Genomic DNA, 20,235 nt, shown 5'->3' with positions numbered 1-20,235 from the left:
GTTAAAGAATGGACTGGTGTCAGCACTACAATCCACTGTCTCTAATTACTGAAAACAGTATTTCTTGACCTTTTTGAGGTCACCAGCACTTGACGTGGAGCTGGTAGTAAGGAACTGGGGCCGTGAAGGGTCTGGCACATTGGAAGCTTTGCTTGTTGGTGTCATAAAAACAGCCATAAGATTATAATGGTTGCCTTTCACTGCAAAGAAGGCATTTGCCTCTTGGTAGTCAACCAGGCTTTGGATGTGTCAAGTTGCTGGGATGGAATGAGTTCACACTAGGAGTGATGAGGATTCTCTTACAAAGCACCTGTGAGCTGGTCTGTTTCAAAATGTTGAGTTTTCCTGAAGATATTCTGTTGCGCTGATGATGATGTGAAAGTAGTGCAAACAAGCAGAGCTGTGACCAAACAGGTCTCCAAAGGTATTATGGAGATTTAAGAGGGTGTGGGATAATTTGAAGTACACTAAGGTGACTTTTAGGAATGGGAGCTTTGAGGATGAGGTCTCCCTACAATGGCAGTTGCTCTGGTAGATCAAAGTGGCTTGGAGTATGTCAGTGCTAAAATAATGCCAGTGAGTTTTGGCTTTGTAAGAGTAGAATCATATCATAGAATCACCAAGGTTGTAAAAGACCTCTAAGTAAGAATTACTTCATGATCTAGTAACAGGGAAAGGCTTGGGTCTCTGACTTTCTAGTGAAGCAAACCTGTAATTTTTCAGTTACAAATTCTAGTGTGTTTCTAGGATATTATCTTTGCTGATCTCAGTGTAATCTGTCAATCCCATTCACCATTCTCCCTTCATTAATTTTCCCTTCTTCCTTCCCATTCACCTCAGTCTTTCTGCCGTCCCTACAGTCAGACCTCCCCTATCAGCTCTCTTTCCCCCTCCCCAGCCTCACAGGAGGCAGAGCTGAGCTCATTGCCCTCGCCTCCCACCCATCCTCCACTCTCTGTGCTCTGTCTTTGTCCAGGCAGTGCTCTCCAGGGAAGAGTGTTTCAGCGTGGCAGCCAAGCACCCCTATGGGCACTGGGTGAGTCTGGACGTCTTTTGCTAACGATGCTGGCCCCAACTGGCAAAGGTGAGGTAGGGACAGGTGAAGGAGTAGTGACAAGGAATGCTTCAGCCTGCCACCCAGCAGGGGGCAAATGGACTAGGCAGCCCACCAAAGAAGAGGTGAGGTGCTGAGGTGTGTTGCCATAGCAGCAGCAGCAGAATGCAGCTGGCTGCCTGCTTGGGAAGAGCGGGAGCTGGAAAATGTTTGTTAATTGTATTTCACAGGCTTTAGGAACCTGCAAGAATGAGACGTTTGACAGCAGTGCATCTGTATTGACCCTTTCTTTTGTTTGTGGGGACCAAACAAATGCAGTATTAATGTTGTGCCAGGCCTTTGGTGGGTGGAGTCCTTTGGCTTCCAGCACCAAAGTGGTGATGAAGGGAAAGGGAGGTGACGTGTGTACCAGCCACCAACAAGGACTGCACATTTTGTGCAAAACACTGGCTGCCACCTTCCAAATAACAGTCCCCAGGAGTTTGAAATGACTTCACAGACAGGGAGCACATATCAGCAGCAGATGTGGGGCTGGCTGGAGCATGTCCCATGTCACAGGATCACAGTATTGCAGGGGTTGAAAGGGACCTCTGGGGACCACCTGGTCCATGCTGCTGCTGAAGCAGGTTCTCTACTGGTTGCACAGAAAAGAGTCCATGCATGTTATGAATATCTTCAGAGAAGAATCACAGAATCACAGAATTGTAGGGGTTGGAAGGGACCTCCAGAGATGATCGAGTCCAACCCCCCTGCCAAAGCAGGTTCCCTACACCAGGCTGCACAAGTAGGTCGGACAGGTAGGCATCCAGGCAGGTCTTGAACATCTCCGGAGAAGGAGACTCCACAGCCTCCCTGGGCAGCCTGTTCCAGTGAAGAAGACTGCACAACTTCTCTGGGCAGCTGCTCTGTTATCCCGTGCTCTGTCACCCTCTCAGTAAAGTTTTCCTCATGTGCAGATGGAACTTCCCCTGTTGTACTTTGTGCCCATTGCCCCTTGTCCTGTCACTGGGCACTGCCATCCACTTGGCACCCGCCCATTAGATATCTATAAAATGTGAGAAGATCCCCTCTCGGCCTTCTCTTCTCCAGGCTGAACAACTCCAGATCACTCATTCTTTCCACAATACAGGAGATGCTCCAGGCCTCTCATCTTCTTTGTAGCTTTCCACTGGACTCTCTACATTAGTTTTCTGTCTTTAATGAACTGGGAAGTACAGAACTGGACACAGTAGTCTGGATGCTATCTCCCTTGTAGGCCTTTCCTCTGACTCTGATTAAGAGAACCCAGTCCTTCCATTGCCATTACCCAGCTCCATGCAGTTCAGACCTTCCCTAATGTTGAGGGTTACACCTCCTGTTCTTCCCTGCCCATCCCTCCTGAGGAGCCTGTAGCCATTCGTCTCTGCATTCCAGACTTGTGAGCCATCCCACCACATCTCACTGAGGCCCAGAATATCCTGGCCCTGAGACTGGACTAAAACTTTCAGTTCACCTTCCTTATTTCCTATGCTCCATGCATTTGTGTTGAGGAACTGAAGTTGGGCCAGAAACTGGCTTACTGGCTGGCTTTGTGCTGCTTTTCAAGTTCTCACCCACAGATCTCTGTTCTTGTTGTTGTCTCTGGGCAGCCACTGCTCATACTGCTTTCACCGTTCCCCTTCCCCAGCAGTTTTAGGCTTGGCAAGCCTGTAGCCAAAGTTGTTCTTTGACAGATGAACCACATCAGTTCACAACAGACCAGATTTCTCAGATAGAGTGCGACTGCCTTTCTCTCTTGCAGGATTGACTTCATCAACACAGGCGTAGGAGGAGGGAGGAGATGACAAAGCAAGAAAGCAGCCTACTGCTGCCCAGCTCATGGTTTTCCAGCCAAAAGCTGATTGTTGAGCTTTTGCAGGCCCATGAGAATACTGAGAGTGTGGAGCATCAAGGAAGACTTTCAAAGTAGGCAGGGGGCAGCCAGGAAAAAGTTGCTGTCTGCATTAATAAAGGGAACAGAAAATGGGGTTACTGTGCAATCAAAGCTCAAGGACGATTATGATTTCATTATTTCCATGTATATGATTTTTATTTTCATTCCAAATGAACTGCCACTACCAGTTCAAAATCACAAATTTGGTACAAGAAGTTGGAAGAGATTGTGCTGCTAAATGGCTAATATCTTGCTGTCTGCAGTGAGTGGCTCAATTTTATCTTGAAATTAGTCTCCAGATTCATTAGAAAATCCTGGGACCACTGAATGATGGGAAAGGGAGGGATTTTGTTTCCTAAACACACTGCTGTCTACTTCAGCCTAGAACTCTCCATCCACTTTGAGATTGTTTTCTCACTGAACACTGTATAAATTGGTGGGGTTTTTTAAAGGGCTTTATGTTCTGTATTTTACCACAGTGCAGACGCCTGCAGTTCTGGAGATGCAGCTGGTTACAAGAGCAATAGCAAAAAAGAAGGAACAGTGAGTTTCAGATAGATTAGTCTTATAACAAAATGCTTCTGTGTGCTTAATTAGAAATGCTATATAATGTTGTAATGAAATACAATTAACCCATCACACTCCCTCAAATAACCTTTGTCTGTGGATCCTCACTAAATGCTTACTCCCCCCACTCCTGATGTAGCTAAGTATTTTTGTTGTCTAAATGTCAGCTCAAATAATCTTTGCTATGTCGAGTGTTGAAATTGTGGCCGACAGCCCAAGTTTCCAACACTGGAGGAGTTAGTTGGGCACAGCCTTTCTTGCCTGAAGCCCACCACTGCAGGCCCTCATGCTGTCGAGCCAGTGTCCTTTCAACTCAATGAGACTATATTGGCATGGGAAGTCTTTAAAGCACTGTGAAGTGATTAAGAAAAGAGAATGGCAACCCTGCTCGCCAAGGAGGCTGATGTTAGGCTAACTGCTGTCAGCTCAAATGCACTAGGGAATTGGCCTGATGCTGGGGTTGTTGGAAGCCAACCCACAGAGCATGAGCAGCAGCATTATGGGATCACAGCAAGGGAAAAGGAGACGCTGTGTGTCTTTCTTGTTTCTTCATGGTGCTCAGAGTGCATGTAACAACAGCTGAAGAAAACCTTGCTGTCACCTTTACAGCTGAGCCAACAATCTCAAGCCTTATTTAGAAGATTGCAACTGTGAAAATGAGTGCTATAGATAATATATGCATAAGATGTGCGTAGCGTGAAATATTCACTTGGTTTGAAAATAAATTATTGTTGTACTGTTTGGAATTTGAACTTTTAGTCAACCATGCTTGCTTGTTTCACCCACCTCTATTTTTTTGAGCAAAAAGAACAAGCATTTCTGTGAATAATTACATCTCATTAAAAAATAGTAATATACAACTTCAGGAAAGTACTTATTAACTTTAACAGAACTGACAAGATAATTGTGTACTTCTTTTTTTTTTTTAATTCTTTCAAATTCATTCTGATGCTTTGGAACAAGGATTTGCACTGTTTTCCATCAGTCACTTATCTGAAAACTGAAGAAGACAGACTTACATACGTTTTGCCTGAATTTGGGCTAGCCTGCCCTTGGGAGCAAGAATTACTGAACAAATACCCCTATGAGATGGTATGTTTAAGTATCCAGTAATCAAGCCATTTAGCTCCTTGACTAGATGATCATTTTTACATTCTTCTTGCTCACTTTGTCCAGATCATACAGGTCGCAAATGAGTACAATAGCCACTGCCACGATATTTTAGAAGTTGTGAAAATGCAAGAGCTTGACAAGGTAAGCCTTTGCTTCAGTAACTTTCCTTGCATGATAGCAAACAAATACGATAATGAAATTGTTTCTTTGTAGCTTATTTAGTTGATGGTTTTATCTGAAGAAGACGTTCATTTATGGACAAAAAGAGCACTCATTCAAGATATACTGGAATTCTTAATGTGACCACCTCTTAGACTGTGATGTTGCAGGCACAAAACACAAGGCCATGGATGCATATCTCCCATTATATCCACAGATCCACAGCACGTCTCTTTGTCTTCCTGCTCTTTGTTATGCTTCCTTGCCAGGTTCACCCCAGGATGCTCCCACTAGTGTCTGAGCTTGGCTCAAGCCAGGTGGGGAGCCAAGCTCTGTGCTCATCCCCCTGCTTCTGTGCTGATGTGTGTGTCCTTTCACTGAATCACACTTCACATGTCACTAGTGTAAAATTGGTGAAAATTCATAAAGGATTTTGTGCAATAGGTGGAGGATTGCATCACATCATTTTGGAGGTCTCTACCGCCTGAAAAAATAGCATTTATCTCCTTGCCAGATATATGCCAGCTGTTCAAGTACTATGACAGATATCTATTCAAGGTACTGTAGACATGTTTGTTGTAATTACTTTAAGATTTTTGTCTTTTTGGTAGTTCCAGCTGGAGAGAAAGACCAGCCGTTTATTGTGTACCGTACAATGAGATTTTCTTCTCAGTCTATATGTAGATATAAATTTTGAGCCAGTGAGTTTGGATTTTGAAAGGAGACAGTGGAACTTGAGACTACAGCCATTTGCTGCCGTATCTTCAGTTCACAGAATCACAGAATATGTGAAGCTGAAAGGGATCCGTAAGGATCATCAAGTCCAATTCCTGGCTTCGCATACGACCACAGTCGAAAGTTCTTAACACCAATGGAGGATGATGTTATAAATGTGATCTGGGGTTCTGGAATGAGGATATGCATGGATTCTAAACTACAAGAGGGTTATTTTTCCTTTGATAACTTTACTGTATTTCTCAGTGACATTCCACGCAGACATACAGTTTTCTGCTCAGAATAATTTACTTCTTATTTACAGCAGGTCATCAAGCAGCATCTAGTAATTAATTCAGGAGGTGCTGCTTGCTTCTAGGACCTTTTTCCTTCTGCTAATAAATATAGTTTAATTATTGCCATAAGAGGAGGAAAACAATGGGCTTCTTTCATGACATAAATTGTAATCACAGCTGAAACATGTTTCATGCTGCTGTAAACATCTGTACATGCAGTTCCATATATTTACATTGTAGGAAATGGATAATATTCTCCTTGGTGACTTCCTGGAGGAGGTGTCTGTCCACTATCTGAAGTCAATCAGAATGTTCAGTAAAAATGTTAAAATCTGGCTGCTTAATGCTTTGGAAGAGCTTCCAATGTCCCTCCAAACATCCAAATGTGAAGGTGAGGAACAGAGTGATTTTCATAAATAATCTTCACTTCAATTGCAGAAAAGATTGGGTTACAAGGCTCTTAAATTATTTTTTAAACATTTTAGCTGATGACCTTGATAGAAGAAAGGACTAGAGTTAGTTGGCACACAGTTAAAAATAAATGGTCTCAATTGGTGTGAGGACAAATTTAAGCCCAAATCATTCCAAGTTCCTGGTTAATTAAAGTGTACTTGAATCTTTTTAAAGACCTGTCTTTTGCCATGCTCACTTTGGCTGTGTTGATGACTCTTAAAAATAAGCACCCTGCCCTCTGAAATGTCGGTATTGTTCTGTCTCTTTTCCTTGCAAGTGGTTTTATGCAGATAAATTAATTAATGAATATAGGGCAGTTCAACATAAAGTAGAAGAAAAACCCCAAAGGCCTATAAGGGAAAATGTGGCTCTGTCATTAGAGCAGGATTTTAAAATCTTGTAGTATACAAAGGTGTGTGATCCTAAGTACATACATACATATGTACTTTGATTTATGTATGCAAATGTATTCATACGTACAAAATGTTCAAGGTCATGTTGGGTGAGGCTTTGGGCAACTTGATCTAGTAGAAGAGGTCACTGCCCACAGCAGTGAAACTAGCTGATCTTTAAGGTCCTTTCCAACCCAAGCCATTCCATGATTCTATAGTTTATTTATTACACGGAATCATAGGATGGTTTAGGCTGCAAGGAACTTTTAAGATCATCTAGTTCAGTTATGCTGAAGAAACCAGCTAAAGTAAAATGCTGCTTAGTTTCTCCATGAATGAAAACCATCTCTACAGTGAGAAAGATGGGATCCTGCATGGATACAGGACTGCTTGCACATGTGCTGAAGGATGGCTTGCAGTCAGTTTCAAATCTGGCAGTCCTTACGTTCAGGCAATTGATAGAGCAAATTTAGTAATTTGTTTTTAATGCATTTGTGTGTATGAAAGTAAAAGTAATTAATCAACCAGAATGCTTTGTATGCATACTGTGGGCTTTGGGGTTTGTACAAACTTTAGAGAAACAGAATTCACTTAAAAACCATTGCCTGTCTGCAGATTTAAGTTGCTTTATACTTGATTTTCCTGCAACTAAGAATCAGTTTGTTATATTTTATTCTTAAAAAAGATATTCTTGGACCACAGAGTTAGTAATTCTAACATTATGGACAGGATCAAGTAGAGCAACAGAAATCAACTTTTATTAACAGTGCTGAAGAATTATAGATACATAAGGGTGAAAATGCAAACTCTAATCAAAACAGAAAATTTAGTATTCATGCTGCCATCAGTCCTTATGGCATCTAAAACCATACTTATAAAAGAACGTTGCTCTTGTTTGAGAAGTATTTCATGGAAAAAAATATTGGAAGTATTGTTCCTCTGCATCATGATTCACATATTTCTAGTGAAGGAAGAGCAGTAATCTGGGCTGCTTACAAGCTTTAAATTTGTGGGTCCCCAGCATAGATAGTAGCTCAGCTATCTCCCTGTGCTCTGAGTTAGTCTGTTGCTCCCACAGGGATCTGCTTTACAATTTAAAGAGATCTGCCTGCATTAATGTCTTTAAGAATGTAAAATATTAATGATATGAAACACCTGCCTCTTCTTCTTTAACAGAAGTTACAGTATTTATAAAAAGACTCAGGAGAAAGACAGATCTTTCTAATATGGCCAAGGTATGTTCCAGAATCCATGAAACAAAACAGCTGAGCACCTCATGCACTCAAGAAGCCCACACGCAGTAAGGATCATTTATGAGGTGCTCCACTGTAGTAGAAGAGCAGCAGGGCACAGGTGCTATTATCTGTATACTAACCATGGTCCTAACCATGCTCACCCTCCTACTTATTTCTGCCCACAGTAAGTATGCTGAGGGGCCCTTTGGGCTCTGTGAGAGCCTCCGAGATGTGGTTAGTGGTTGCTATCCTGCAGTTACTCAGTGCTGCATTATTATGATGGGCTGCGCCCTTCCTGTAGCTTCACTTCCATTGCTGTCCTTAAATACTTGCAAAATCACAGCACATGCAGTACAAGATACTCCCAGTATGCCCATCTGGCTTAAATGACTTCACTTTGTCCTCACAGCAAAGGAATAAAAGAAGGGAACTGTGACTCCTTGGGTTACACAGCAGCATCCCATCTTTCATTAATAAATACAGTTTTCCTTTATGGGAAAGCTTCACCACAGCCAACAGCATATAAAATTTAAACCTCACAGTTCAAAAAAAAAGCAGTTTTGGAGGCATTTTTTAATTTAAAAAAATGCATAAACGTGCATAGGTGTCCTAACATGGGCAAAAGGTCTACATCTATCAAGTGCCAAGGACTTGTAGTTGCCATTTCCTGCAGCAGCACTTTGGAGATGCTGAACACTAGAAAAAAAATCAGCTTCATAACACTGCATGATTCTTAACAGTACTTCTTACCCATCAAACCACTCAGTCCCACAAGACTGCATGTGCCAACTATTCCCAGTCATTTGGACCGGATTGCTGTAGTTAGACTTTACGCTGTTGTGCTTGGGCTTGAGGCATGACATCAAGGTGCTGGTTGTAGCTTTTTTATTCTTCCCTGCACATTCCTAATGCATGGAAGAGCTGTGAAGACTCAACATTTAATTTACACCCTTGAGATTTAGGGAAAAAGAGTTTTAACCTAGCTGGAGGGAATTCTCCAGCAGCAGCCTCTAACTGCTTTATACTGCGCACTGTTTAACCTGCACAAAGTGAACATTCTAGACCTGAGAACCTGGGTCAGGTCTATACTTAGAGTAAAGGACACTCTGAGCCTGGTTCCTCTTCATGTTAACTGGCACTCTTTGCACAGGTAAATGATATTTGCACCTTCTCCAGAGCCCCTTTAAAATACATACAAAGGGCAGAGGAGCTCCAGAGTAACTGATGATCAGTCCCATTAGTCCCAGTTTAAAAACAACAGCTTCAACAAGTGAAAAAATGTGAGCCTTGTAAATCAACATCCCCGTAGTCTTCCAGCAGCTGTAGCCTCAGGTATAACTTCTGACCTTTCCCAAGGCATTTATACCGGGCTCCAGAAAGCAGAGCAGAAAACAAGAGTCAGATAAAGATTATATTGCAAAATTACCCTATCCATCTAATGCATACCAGAAGATGGCTAGCTGGACAACACGAATATTTAAGATGTTCATCATGTGAGAAACACACAGATGCTTCATGACGAGGTGAATGTCACTCAGAGAAAACCAATCGGTGTTTTAGTTGGTCAGACCAGTCCCTAGGCTTGTGTGTGCTTTACTATTTGCCCTGGTTGTCCTCATCAGATACTCAGATAAAGTAGGCATGCATAGAGCAAGTGATGTTCTACTCCTGAGACCCATCTAGCCATCTGAGATGAAGGTTGTATCCCCATCCATCTTGGGGTAGCGAGCCCCAGGATTTGATTATTTCTTGCGAGAAAAAGTACTTTCTTTCATTAGTTATAAAATTTGTGCCCTTTTTCACGCAGTTCTTCCTCTGTCGCATTCTTTCTCAGTTATTTCTATCTCAGCCTGAGGTTTAATTCTCTCATATGGGAGTCATTTGGTCTTTCTAATCGTCCTTCAAGGTTTTCTCTCTCTGAAAAGCACATTGAATTTCAACCAGAGACAGGTGGTCAAAGCAGGTGACAGTGCTCCTAATGAGAACTGTTATTGAGGGACTGTGCAGCTGCAGCTTCTGAATGGTGTAAACACTCTGTGCCTTGTAGAGCACTTTGCAATAATTTAGCCACCTGGTGAGAAAATCTGAACAATTTTGGCAGGGTCAGCATTCAGAAGAAAAAGTAACTTTCCCATCATGTGTAGATAAAGCAGGCTGATATTTGCTACTACCTGGATGTACGGAAGTAATTAGAGTACAAGAAAGTGCAAATTCTCTGTGAGAAAGGAATGTGGATATAATGCTTGTCATTTCCAAGGGCTGATTCCTGTCTTTGATAAGCTGTATTTAAGTGTTGTCAGGGCCAGCTCTTAGTAATTCAGAGCATTATGGTTTGTGAAGTGTAATGGGTAAAGAAAGAGAGTGGCCTAGCATACAGGAATATGGAGCTGTGTTCCCAGTGTTCTCATTGTGTGCTCTTGCTGCAACCAGCAGCTCTTCTTCCAATGCTGGAAACTCCACGTAAAGCAAGAAAAGGAGCTTTGTCTTTAACTTGATTGAAAAAGACTACCGAGAGTCAGGCAGCTTGTGATATTTGAGTAATGCTAACACAATAGTGGAAAACCAAAGTGCTGGGCTGAGTTATACTTGCAAATAAGTGTGGTGTGATAGAAAGTGGTGATCTCTGCCATGCACCCGATGAATGGCAATTGTTCAAATGTTCATGAACCCTGAAGTCTTCTCTGAAGTTTACAAGAAAATATTTTTCCTCTAGTAGACCAAAGTTAGCACATGGATTATATACATATAAGCCCAAATTCAGCAGAGCCTGTAGGATCTCCCACATTTCAGTATGAAAGCGAGAGACTAAATGTATGGATGGATGAATTGTAACAGACTCAGATTTAATTCCTTTCATTATTTACCACTTAAAACATTTCAATCAGGATATTAGCAATTAATTAAAAAAAAAAAAAGAGAGAGAGAGAGATGAGGATAAAAAGCTAGGCTGAAAATCCTCTGCAATATCTGTGTGTGTAGTATTTATAGGGACAAATATGAAACCAGATTCATTCACAAATGACTCACAAGCAAAGAAATGGGACAAATTCCCTACTAATATCACTTTAATTAATACTGTATTTTTAGTCTTATTTTTACCTTCTCAGAGGATAGAAAAACTCAAGAAAACTCACTTTTGAATGTAATTGAAACACATATTAAGGACAAGTGGCACTGAGGAAAAGTAAATCCTAATAAATGGTTTCATTTTTTTCAGACAAAGTACCATTATTTGGCATAACTATAATAACTGCAGGCAAAAATATTGCCCAGATACTTCAAGCATCTGTCATCCTTGTCTGCTCCATCACAGACACTACCACAAAGTCTCATTGAAAATAATATCACCCAGAACAAAACCCACTCAAAGACAGCTTAAGATTCATCTCCTTTGATGCTTTTTTTTTCCTTTTTTTTTTTTTTCTTCCATTTGGAGTCTAGTGGTAAATGTAAAGCCTCACTTCTAACTTAGCACTGAAAGGGAAGCTTTTTTGACTGAGTTGAGGGCTTGTGAAAGTGAAAGACATTAACTGTTTTCTTAATAAATGCAGACAATGAGGATAGTCTTGAACAACAACAGCAAAGTCACTGTTCTGATCTCGGATTTGAATGCTGTCATCAATCAGGGATTGCTGGATGTGCCTGGAAACCTCTTTCAAAAGAAGTATGGAAATCCAAATGAACTGCAGTACAACATAGAAATCAAATGTAATTTTTTCTATATTTTCCTATCCATTTAAGCCTCTGCCTGACGTTGTTAAAGCTCTAGCATGTTTATTCATGGCATCTGCCCTACTGGGAATTACAGCCTTTCAGTAACCCTAAGTACTGGAAAAGAGCCAATAAAATTGAGAATGGAGCACGCAGTTATATCCGTTTAATTTTAAAGGTTAAGAATGAAAGGCTTTGATTCTCTCTTAATGCTTTCTATGGCGGTGCGAGTGGGTTTTGTGTTCCCAAATGATACACCTTCCAAAAGAAGGCTGATAAACAGGGACATTTTATGATTTGCTTTGATAAAAAGGAGTTTCCTAGAATTACATTTTGCATTTTCCCATTATTAATTGCAGTCACGAAATCTCCTCCTGTGGCCAGATTTTACACACTGTGTGCTGAACTGGATGAGGACCTTTCGTCTTTCACATCTTTTTGCTCTGTTAGGGCCTGCAGAATAGATGCTGTGCTGTAAACACTAAAACACATGGTTCACATGCAGCCATGACACGATACATTTGCCAGTCTACCGAAAAGCTATAGGAACATAATGGCAAGTTAATTCTAATATTAACAGACTGCCATTTAAATCATTAGTAAGAAATGGGTAAGATGGGCCGTCTGTGCTTAGAGCTGATGGAGGAATCCTCAGCTCTTTGTTCCTGGCCCGCCGCAGGCGTGCTCCCTGATAGGGGATGCACCACCACCTGCCTGTGACGGCTTTTGGCAGGAATAATAATTCTCTTTGTTCATAGAGCCATTAAGAGAACCATCTGAATAATGTTGATATGAGACTTAAAATCAAAAGCAATGCACAGGAGCTTTTTATTACATTCGCTCTTTTTATTAATTATTGTGTTTTCAGAGGTGGATTCTCTGCATTCTCAGTTTCCATTCCTTTTCCAAATTGCTATTAATAATAAACAAAGATTTACAGACCCTATGCATATGTTTTCTGACAATAAAACCTGTTAGCTAGAAGGGTATAGATTCAGAGAGGTACAGTCATGATGCAGCTTGCGGCACAGAGTGGTAGCTTCTAATCTTTTGGGGGAACATCTGCAGTGCTTTTTGGCAATGCTATATATATTTCCATAGAATACTATGGAATATCTGCAGTTACTGTTTTCAAACAATTCTCTCCTCCACAACAGATTTTTCTTTTTCAACCATGTAGAAGTTTAGATAAGAAATTTGGCATTGCATATAGCCATATTTCAGCTTGCACCTGTGCAAAGTTTACTCTTTCCACTTTGTCCATGACAATTATGCCAGTGCAGACACAGTAGTAATGGCTATGGGGCCAGACAACATGCATACCATGGTCCTAAGGGAACTGGCAGGTGTGGTTGTTGAGCTGTTCTCCATCAAGCCATGGCTGACAGGTGAATTCCTTGGAGACTGGAAAAAGGGAAACCTCACTCCCATTTATAAGAAAGGGAGGAAGGGTGACCTAGAGAACTAAAGGCCAGTAAGCTTCACCTCTGTTCCTGGGAAGCTTATGGAACAGATCTATGGCTCTACGTCCAGGTGGAGGCCAGTAATGTGTGGTATCCCCCAGGAGACCATCTTGGGACAAATACTATTTAACAACTTTGTCAATGACGTAGACAGTGGGATTGAGTGCATCCTCAGCAAGTTTGCTGATGACACCAAGCTGAGTGGTGCAGTTGATACAGAAGAAGAAGGGATGCATCCAGAGGGACCTTGATAAACTTGAAAGGTGGGCCCCTGTGAACCTGTGTTCAACAAAACAAAGTGCAAGATTTTGCACTTGGGTTGGAGGAATCTCAGATATGTATACAGACTGAGAGAAGAACTCCTTGAGAGTAGCCCTGCTGAGAAGGACTTAGGAGCCCTGGTAGATGAAAAACTGAACATGAGCCAGCAGTGTTTGCTTGCAGCCTGGAAAGCCAAATGTATCATAGGCTGCATCAGAAGAGGGGCAATTGTCCCTCTCTATTCTGCCTTCAGGAGGCTCATCAGGAGTATAATGTCCATCTCTGGAGCCTTCAGCACAAGAAAAATGTCAGGCTTTTGGAGAGAGTCCAGAGGAAGGCCACAAAGATGATCACAGGGCTGGAGCAGCTCTCCTGTGAAGACAAGTTGAAGGAGATGGTCTTGTTCAATTTGGAGAAGAGAAGACTGCAGGGAGACCTCTTTACAGCCTTCCAGTATTCAAAGGGAGATTATAAACATGAGGGAAAACAACTTTTTACATGGGTAGATAGTGATAAGACAAGGGGGAAAACTAAAGGAAGGAAGATTTAGGATAGATATCTGAGGAAGTTTTTCACTGAGAGGGTGGTGAGGTGTCGGAACATATTGCCCGGAGAGGTTGTGGATGCCCCATCCACAAGGATGGTGTTCAAGGCCAGGTGGGATGAGGCCCTGAGCAGCCTGATCTACTTGGGCTAGCAGTTAGCAACTCTGCCTGCAGCAGAGGGGTTGGAATTTGATGCTTCTTGAGGTCCCTCCCAACCCAAGCCATTCTATGATACTATGATTCTATGATTCTATAACATAAACTTGAATTCTGAGTAATTTCTAAGAAATTGCACAGTTGCACTAATCAAAATGCTATAAACAGAGGTCTTAGTATATTTAAAGCCAAATATAACAGAAAAAAAAAAAGCTAGAAATGGCAGCAAGCCAATCACTTGATCTCCCTTCTATATTTCACAGGTTTGAATGACCTATTATCTTCACTGGCACATTCTACAGATATTCGAGTTCTCCTAACCTGTGTATATTCAGATCTTCAGGCTTTTGTCATTCAGGTATAAAATTAATTTAACCATTTCAGAAAAGGAAGAGTGATCACACCATTTATCCCTCTACACTCTGTCAAAAGTTTGAAGGAGATACATTATATACTAGCAACATGACCAGACTGCAGATTTGCATAAATACAATTTATGCATGCTGCAGAAAAAGGGAGAATTAATTGGCATACAAAAATTCCATCTGTGCGAACAACTACAAATGTATTTCTATGCATATATCCACTTCAGTGATTACAGTATTTGGTCTCATTTTGTAGATGCACTCTGTAACACTGCCTTATAAATCAAGATCTCTAAGAAAAATGTCCATATAAATAAAGTGAACACTTAATGACTGCTGAGATTGTTGATTTATGGAACTGTTGATTTTCAGAAGGTTGTAGGAGAGTGAGAAATGCTAGTGGAATGGTTCTACCTCTCATGAAAGATTCAAGTATGATCATCTTTGTGTATAGACCTCTCCCTAGGTTACCAATTCTTGCTTCCCTGGTCCATCAGTGATCCAGAGCTGGCGGTAGTTTGATAGTAGCACTGCATTCTGTTGGTTGGACAGACCAGTGAATCTGGGGCTGGAAGGTAGTTAAATTCTTTTTTTTCTATTTATTTTTCTGAAGAAGCAGGATAAACTGTACTTGTTTCTTCAGCTTTTCTTCCTAATATTTTGAGTGGGTTTTATAATTAGAAATAGCATTTTGCAGTTCTGTGGTGCCTTCATCTCACAGAACCCTCAGCTGCAGAGAAGATGGAGGTTCACAGTTATAGGGTGTAAGGCAATAGCCACAGCAAAGGAAAAATTCAAAAGATTAAAAAAAAAAACAAAACAAACATGAAGAAGTTACCCAGAAGGGTGGAGAATACCTCAAAGACATTCAGAACTTGGCTGGAAAAGACCTGAAAAAAGATGACATACAAAGATCCCTTTCAACCTAAGTTATTTTAACTTAATTTTCCATCTCTGTATGCCGTCTGCACAGGAAAACAGTCCATAACACAATAAGGGACTCTTTTAACCGGCTTCATCATAAAGCATCTTTTTTTTCTCTATTTGCAGCCAAGCAGGAATAAACAGGAGTTTATAAAACTGGCAGCTGATTTCCAGTTGAGATGGAACTTCCTACTGAGCGCAGTAAGCAAGGCGATGACACTCAACTATGCAGACAGTTTTGGTAAGTGAGAGCTTTGTGTCTGTCAGCTGATGTGACCTGAGATGGCAGAGGGACCTGATCGTTTCAGCAGACATGCAGTCAAGCTATAATCCAAATGAGCATCACCTCTCTAGGATGAGCACAAGGGAGAACGGGAGAAAGATGCAGCTGGAGATGGCAGGGGAGCAGGACTCCCTGTTTTGGTAGAGGCCATCATTTGAGGTGAAGCAGATAACGGCATCCTTAGATGCAAACCTCGCTTCACCCCCATTGCAGGAACTCCATCAGGAAGGGGTGATGGAGATCTGGGGCACCAGCAGCCCTAACCATAATAATTCCATATATATCAGGTGGTAGCTTCCAGATTCCCATATTCTTTCTGTACAATACAGTAACAGCAGATCCAAACACTTGTCAAAAATGCAGTTAGTTCTTCCTAGAGAAGGTATAGGCTCCTTCCTTTTGCTTATGCCTTACACTGACACATTAGACTGATTGAAAACTAATCACTCCTTCAGCTGGATGCATTTTGTCTCTGTTGTAGTGCTCAGAGCTGTCTAGCACCAAATCCAACACATACTAGTGTAAAGCAGGAGAAGTGAGAGGCCTTTGCAATCGCATTTACTGAAAGTGCCTTGAAGTGGTACCACTGTGTCTTGAATCAACTGTACCTCTTCTATATTGCATCAAACCCAACTTCCTTTCTCTTTATTTGTAAGACCTTTCAGAGGCTATCTGTCCTTTATTTATTCTGGAGCAATGCACTGTCTCCTCAGAGTAGCATCTCAACCCAGACTGCATGAACTACCTTTCAGACTTTCAAAGAAGCACCTTCGTAATTTTTTGTGTTCTGTTGGAGGGAGCTTCACACCAACAGCCAAAAAAGCCTCATTATCTTCTTAGACATACCCCTTCAAAGCTCAGGGCTTTGTGTTTCCTACAAAGACATAACAAAGTGGTATGCTAAGGTTGCTGCCTTTTATATTCTTCAGCATTCTTTCCTTGTTACTGGCTGTGTTTGTGTATATACATGCACAGCCCTTTTCTACACCTAGCTGTTACCTTTTGCCTCATAATTAGGTTGCAAACTCCCTGGAGCAGGATTGGAGGTTTGCTCTCTGACTGCATGGAATACAGCACAGTCGGGTCCCTTGTCCATGGCCGGCTGCATCAGAGTAATAATAACCACATCTATCTCTGCAGAAGTGTTGTGCACAAAACTCCCCAAACTTAGATGCAATATTTTGTGCCATGAGTGAAAATTGTGAACGAATTCCAAGAACAGCACTGGAGGCTCAGTGTTTATTAAAATTGCCAATGATGATGAAATCCTCTTCCCACCTCGAGAAGAGCTTAATGAATCGCCTCCCTGTTCTTTAGTTGTTAGTGGCTGGGGACACAATTAATACCATCTGATCTAAAGCATCCTATCCTCTGCTGAGCCTTCCTCAAACTAGTTACAAACAATATTTTCATCTCACATTATACAGTCTTATTATTGTACTTCATTAACATTGAGATTTAATTCATTTTCACATATGACAGAGTTTTTAAAGCGCCTTTTAATCTTTCTCTGTGATGTTCCAATTAAATTGGTCATTATCTTCTTTCCTAAAAGCAGTGGTTCCTTTAGATGTTGGGTTATGTGATGTAACAATGTCCCATCTTTCCTAGGTCTCTATTCCCACATTTCTATTTGAAGCCTCAGTGGGCAAGGCTTAGTTATTTTAACAAGCCACTCTGCACTCAGGCCATTGCTTTTCATAAATGTCTTAAATCTCAGCATTTCATAAAGAAATGGTGGGGACCCTGCAAGTCAAAATATGCTGCATCCACTGAGGATCCACAATTACTTAGGCAAAATGTAGAATTTTTGGTAAATGTGTGTCATGTTAATGCAGCATGCATCCCCACAGCGTAAGTCACATAGCAGAAACCAAATCCAAACTCACTTCTGGCTGGGGGTCTTGCTTGAAACTTAGCACTTCTGACACACATAAAAGTTACTTCTGAACTCAGGATTGTCTTTTGCCCAATTCCAACCCTGCCTCCTCATGGATGATGCTCAAGTGCAATCGAAGGAACCTGCATTTAGTCCCCTGTAAGGCTGAAAGGAGCAACAGCAGTCAGGGCACATGAAGTCATGGGACTTCACAGCATTAAGGGACATGGTTTACTGATGGGACTCTGTAGGTCAGGTTGATAGTTGGGCTTGATGATCTTCTCCAACCGAGATGATTCCACAGTTCTACGCTAGAGCTCTTCTATTATCACCTCTTTCCCAGCATATGTGCCTCTCCTTATCTCAGACACAAAACCTTATATCAGCTGACCACCTACATTTCCTTTATTAGTATCTCCTCTGAGGCATTCAGGGGAGTACAGCCAAGCCAAGGTGGCTGGACAGTCACCTGCATACACACTGTAAGCACTTTCAACCACAGGTGCCAGTCAAAACTCAGTGGCCTCCCTGAGTCCTTCTTTTGGCTTTTGGCAACTATAACTTGGTTTTTTGGCATACACAGCTGCAAGGTAGGCCATTTAATGTCATAGGTATGGAAGAAACTGAAATCTGTAGGAGGGTTAGCTTGGGGAGAGGTTAAATAATTTATCTGTGTTAGGGGGAAATGCAGACAATGCATGCTAGTTAATAGGCCTTATAAGAGCAGTGAATCTGGGGGGATGAACTTGAATAGAAAAGTGAATAAACACAAGCACATTTTTCTCTGTTGGTAAAATTTGGGAAAAGGTTTTTTTGTTTATGTTTAAAATCCATATTCAGTGCCCATTTTGCTGTGGTAGTTGAAGGTAGTCATTATGCAAGCATTATTTGATAAGTGCTAGACTGCTACTTTGTCTAGCCCATCACTACAATGAAGCTCTTCAAAAAAAAAGAACACATCAGGAAGGTATATGAAAATTAAGAGGTTGCTACAACTACTTCTGGTTTTCTTTAAATCCAGGATCCTGGCATTTGTTTAATTTGCTACTCTTGGATTACGTTGCTCACATCTTCCAGTCCTATATAGAGGAGGAGGAGGAGGGAGAAGAAAGTTTTTGTGTCACACAGCAAAGCGACCAGCCTGTTCTGTGGGTTTATGAGCCCAGCTACTTCGGGGACTACTTTGCAGAGGAAGAACCTCAAGCTCAAGCTCCTCAGTCAACTCTCATAAGTTTGATGCTGAACCAGAGTGACATCAGATTAAGCAACGTATATTCAGAGTTCTGAGTTGCTTGGGGGAGAAAGCCACAGAAATCAAGGTGAGATAAAATATTAACTCTGAAGAAAACTTAAAAAAATAAAAAAAAGCAATGCAGTAAGTTGTGGAAATCGGGAGAGGTGTAGACTTTGTAGTTTTTCACGTGTGTGAAGTAGAACTAATGAAATATGGGTTTGCATGGAGTTATGTCCACTGTCATCCATACCTCAAGCCAAAAGCAATTCCTGTTAATGGATTATAAACTTTACATTGCCTATCTCCCACTCACCCCATTCTTCCTTCGTTCTTCCTTCGTTTTCCAGAAGACTTTCATCTTTGTGTTAGATTCCCCAAGTGTCATCAAGCAAGAGCAGCCTTGTTCTGCTGGGTTTGGCACAGCTCAAGGGTTAGCAGGCCAAATGGAATTTACTGATCAGAAGAGAAAGCACATAGCGTAGCCTTTCTCACTGCTGAGAGCACTGAGAGACTGTTTCCTTCACCTAGCTATTAATTTTATCAAAAGATGCCGAAGTGTGAAACACTTTGAGTCTTTCTGCTGTGCCAGACTTTCTTGCAGTCAGCCCCCTGGCTCCAATTAGCAGCATAAGGGGTGACATGCAGGTAGAAAACAAAATGTCTGAGTCTTCTTAGGACACAAGGCTAAATCTTAGGACATATCGGAACACAGATCAAGCCTTTGTGGTTAATACAAGGGATATATTCATCACTTGTACGTTCAGCTGTTTTCAGATTTCTTTTTTGTGTAGTAACAGCACTCAAGACTCAGAGAACACTATGTTTTCTAGACTATGGAAAAGAACAAATGTCAGTGGCACCAAGATTAATAAGGAAATAACAGTTTTGAGGTGATCATGCTGTTGTTATTCTACTGCTTATCCTTCCAGGATGTACTCAGCTTCCATAACCTAGGACCAGGACTGGAAATTGACTGTTTTAAAAAGCATCTTTATTAGTTATAAAGTCTCTTGGAAGACACTTGCTTTTAAATATGAGATATGCTAAAACTAGTTCAGTAATGAAAAGCAGAAGGAGAAAGACACAAGGGAAACAAACAAGAATGGTTTACATACGTCATGGGCATGTTGGATAGATACTTTCATTTTTGAAATGGAATGTAATGAGCTATCCTCCCCTGCCACCTTAAGTTCAAAACAAACTGATCTGGATGCAGAATATGGCCAAGGAATCCCTAAATCAACAGTGGTCAAAAATTAGGAGATAAACCAGTAGAAAACCTATTCAATATCTTTCCTGCTTCTTATGTTCTTTCATTGTTCTGCCCTTAGGGGCATTTGTGTGGCCTCTACAACAACTGCAGTGCTCTTATACAAGTGACAACAGACAAGGATTTGACCCTGGTTTTGCTTTGCATAAGTGATATGCCAACAAATAAATGTGTAATTTTTGCATGTTTTGTATGGGACCTCAAGAACAGAGCAAGGCTGGTTAGAGTGAGGGACGAGTAAGTGCCAAA

At 41.3% G+C, this 20,235-nt stretch overlaps 1 protein-coding gene across 1 annotated transcript in view; it reads left to right on the top strand.

The window, feature by feature from the left end:
* RFX8 (regulatory factor X8) overlaps positions 1–18,769 on the top strand; it is a 28,140-nt gene extending 9,371 nt beyond the window's left edge. Inside the window, exons 5-15 of the mRNA XM_048968312.1 lie at positions 977–1,036; positions 3,446–3,509; positions 4,497–4,625; positions 4,710–4,787; positions 5,250–5,363; positions 6,056–6,206; positions 7,837–7,895; positions 11,447–11,603; positions 14,295–14,389; positions 15,447–15,561; positions 18,504–18,769. Of these exons, the coding sequence (XP_048824269.1) occupies positions 977–1,036; positions 3,446–3,509; positions 4,497–4,625; positions 4,710–4,787; positions 5,250–5,363; positions 6,056–6,206; positions 7,837–7,895; positions 11,447–11,603; positions 14,295–14,389; positions 15,447–15,561; positions 18,504–18,769 (1,288 nt within the window). The remainder of the gene's footprint in view (positions 1–976; positions 1,037–3,445; positions 3,510–4,496; positions 4,626–4,709; positions 4,788–5,249; positions 5,364–6,055; positions 6,207–7,836; positions 7,896–11,446; positions 11,604–14,294; positions 14,390–15,446; positions 15,562–18,503) is intronic.
* The last annotated feature ends 1,466 nt before the right edge of the window (positions 18,770–20,235 follow it).

Source organism: Lagopus muta, chromosome 1 (genome assembly GCF_023343835.1).
Source record: "Lagopus muta isolate bLagMut1 chromosome 1, bLagMut1 primary, whole genome shotgun sequence".
Taxonomy (NCBI): Eukaryota; Metazoa; Chordata; class Aves; order Galliformes; family Phasianidae; genus Lagopus; species Lagopus muta.
The sequence above is the reverse complement of the archived record's forward strand: the minus strand, read 5'-3'. Positions and strand labels throughout refer to the sequence as shown.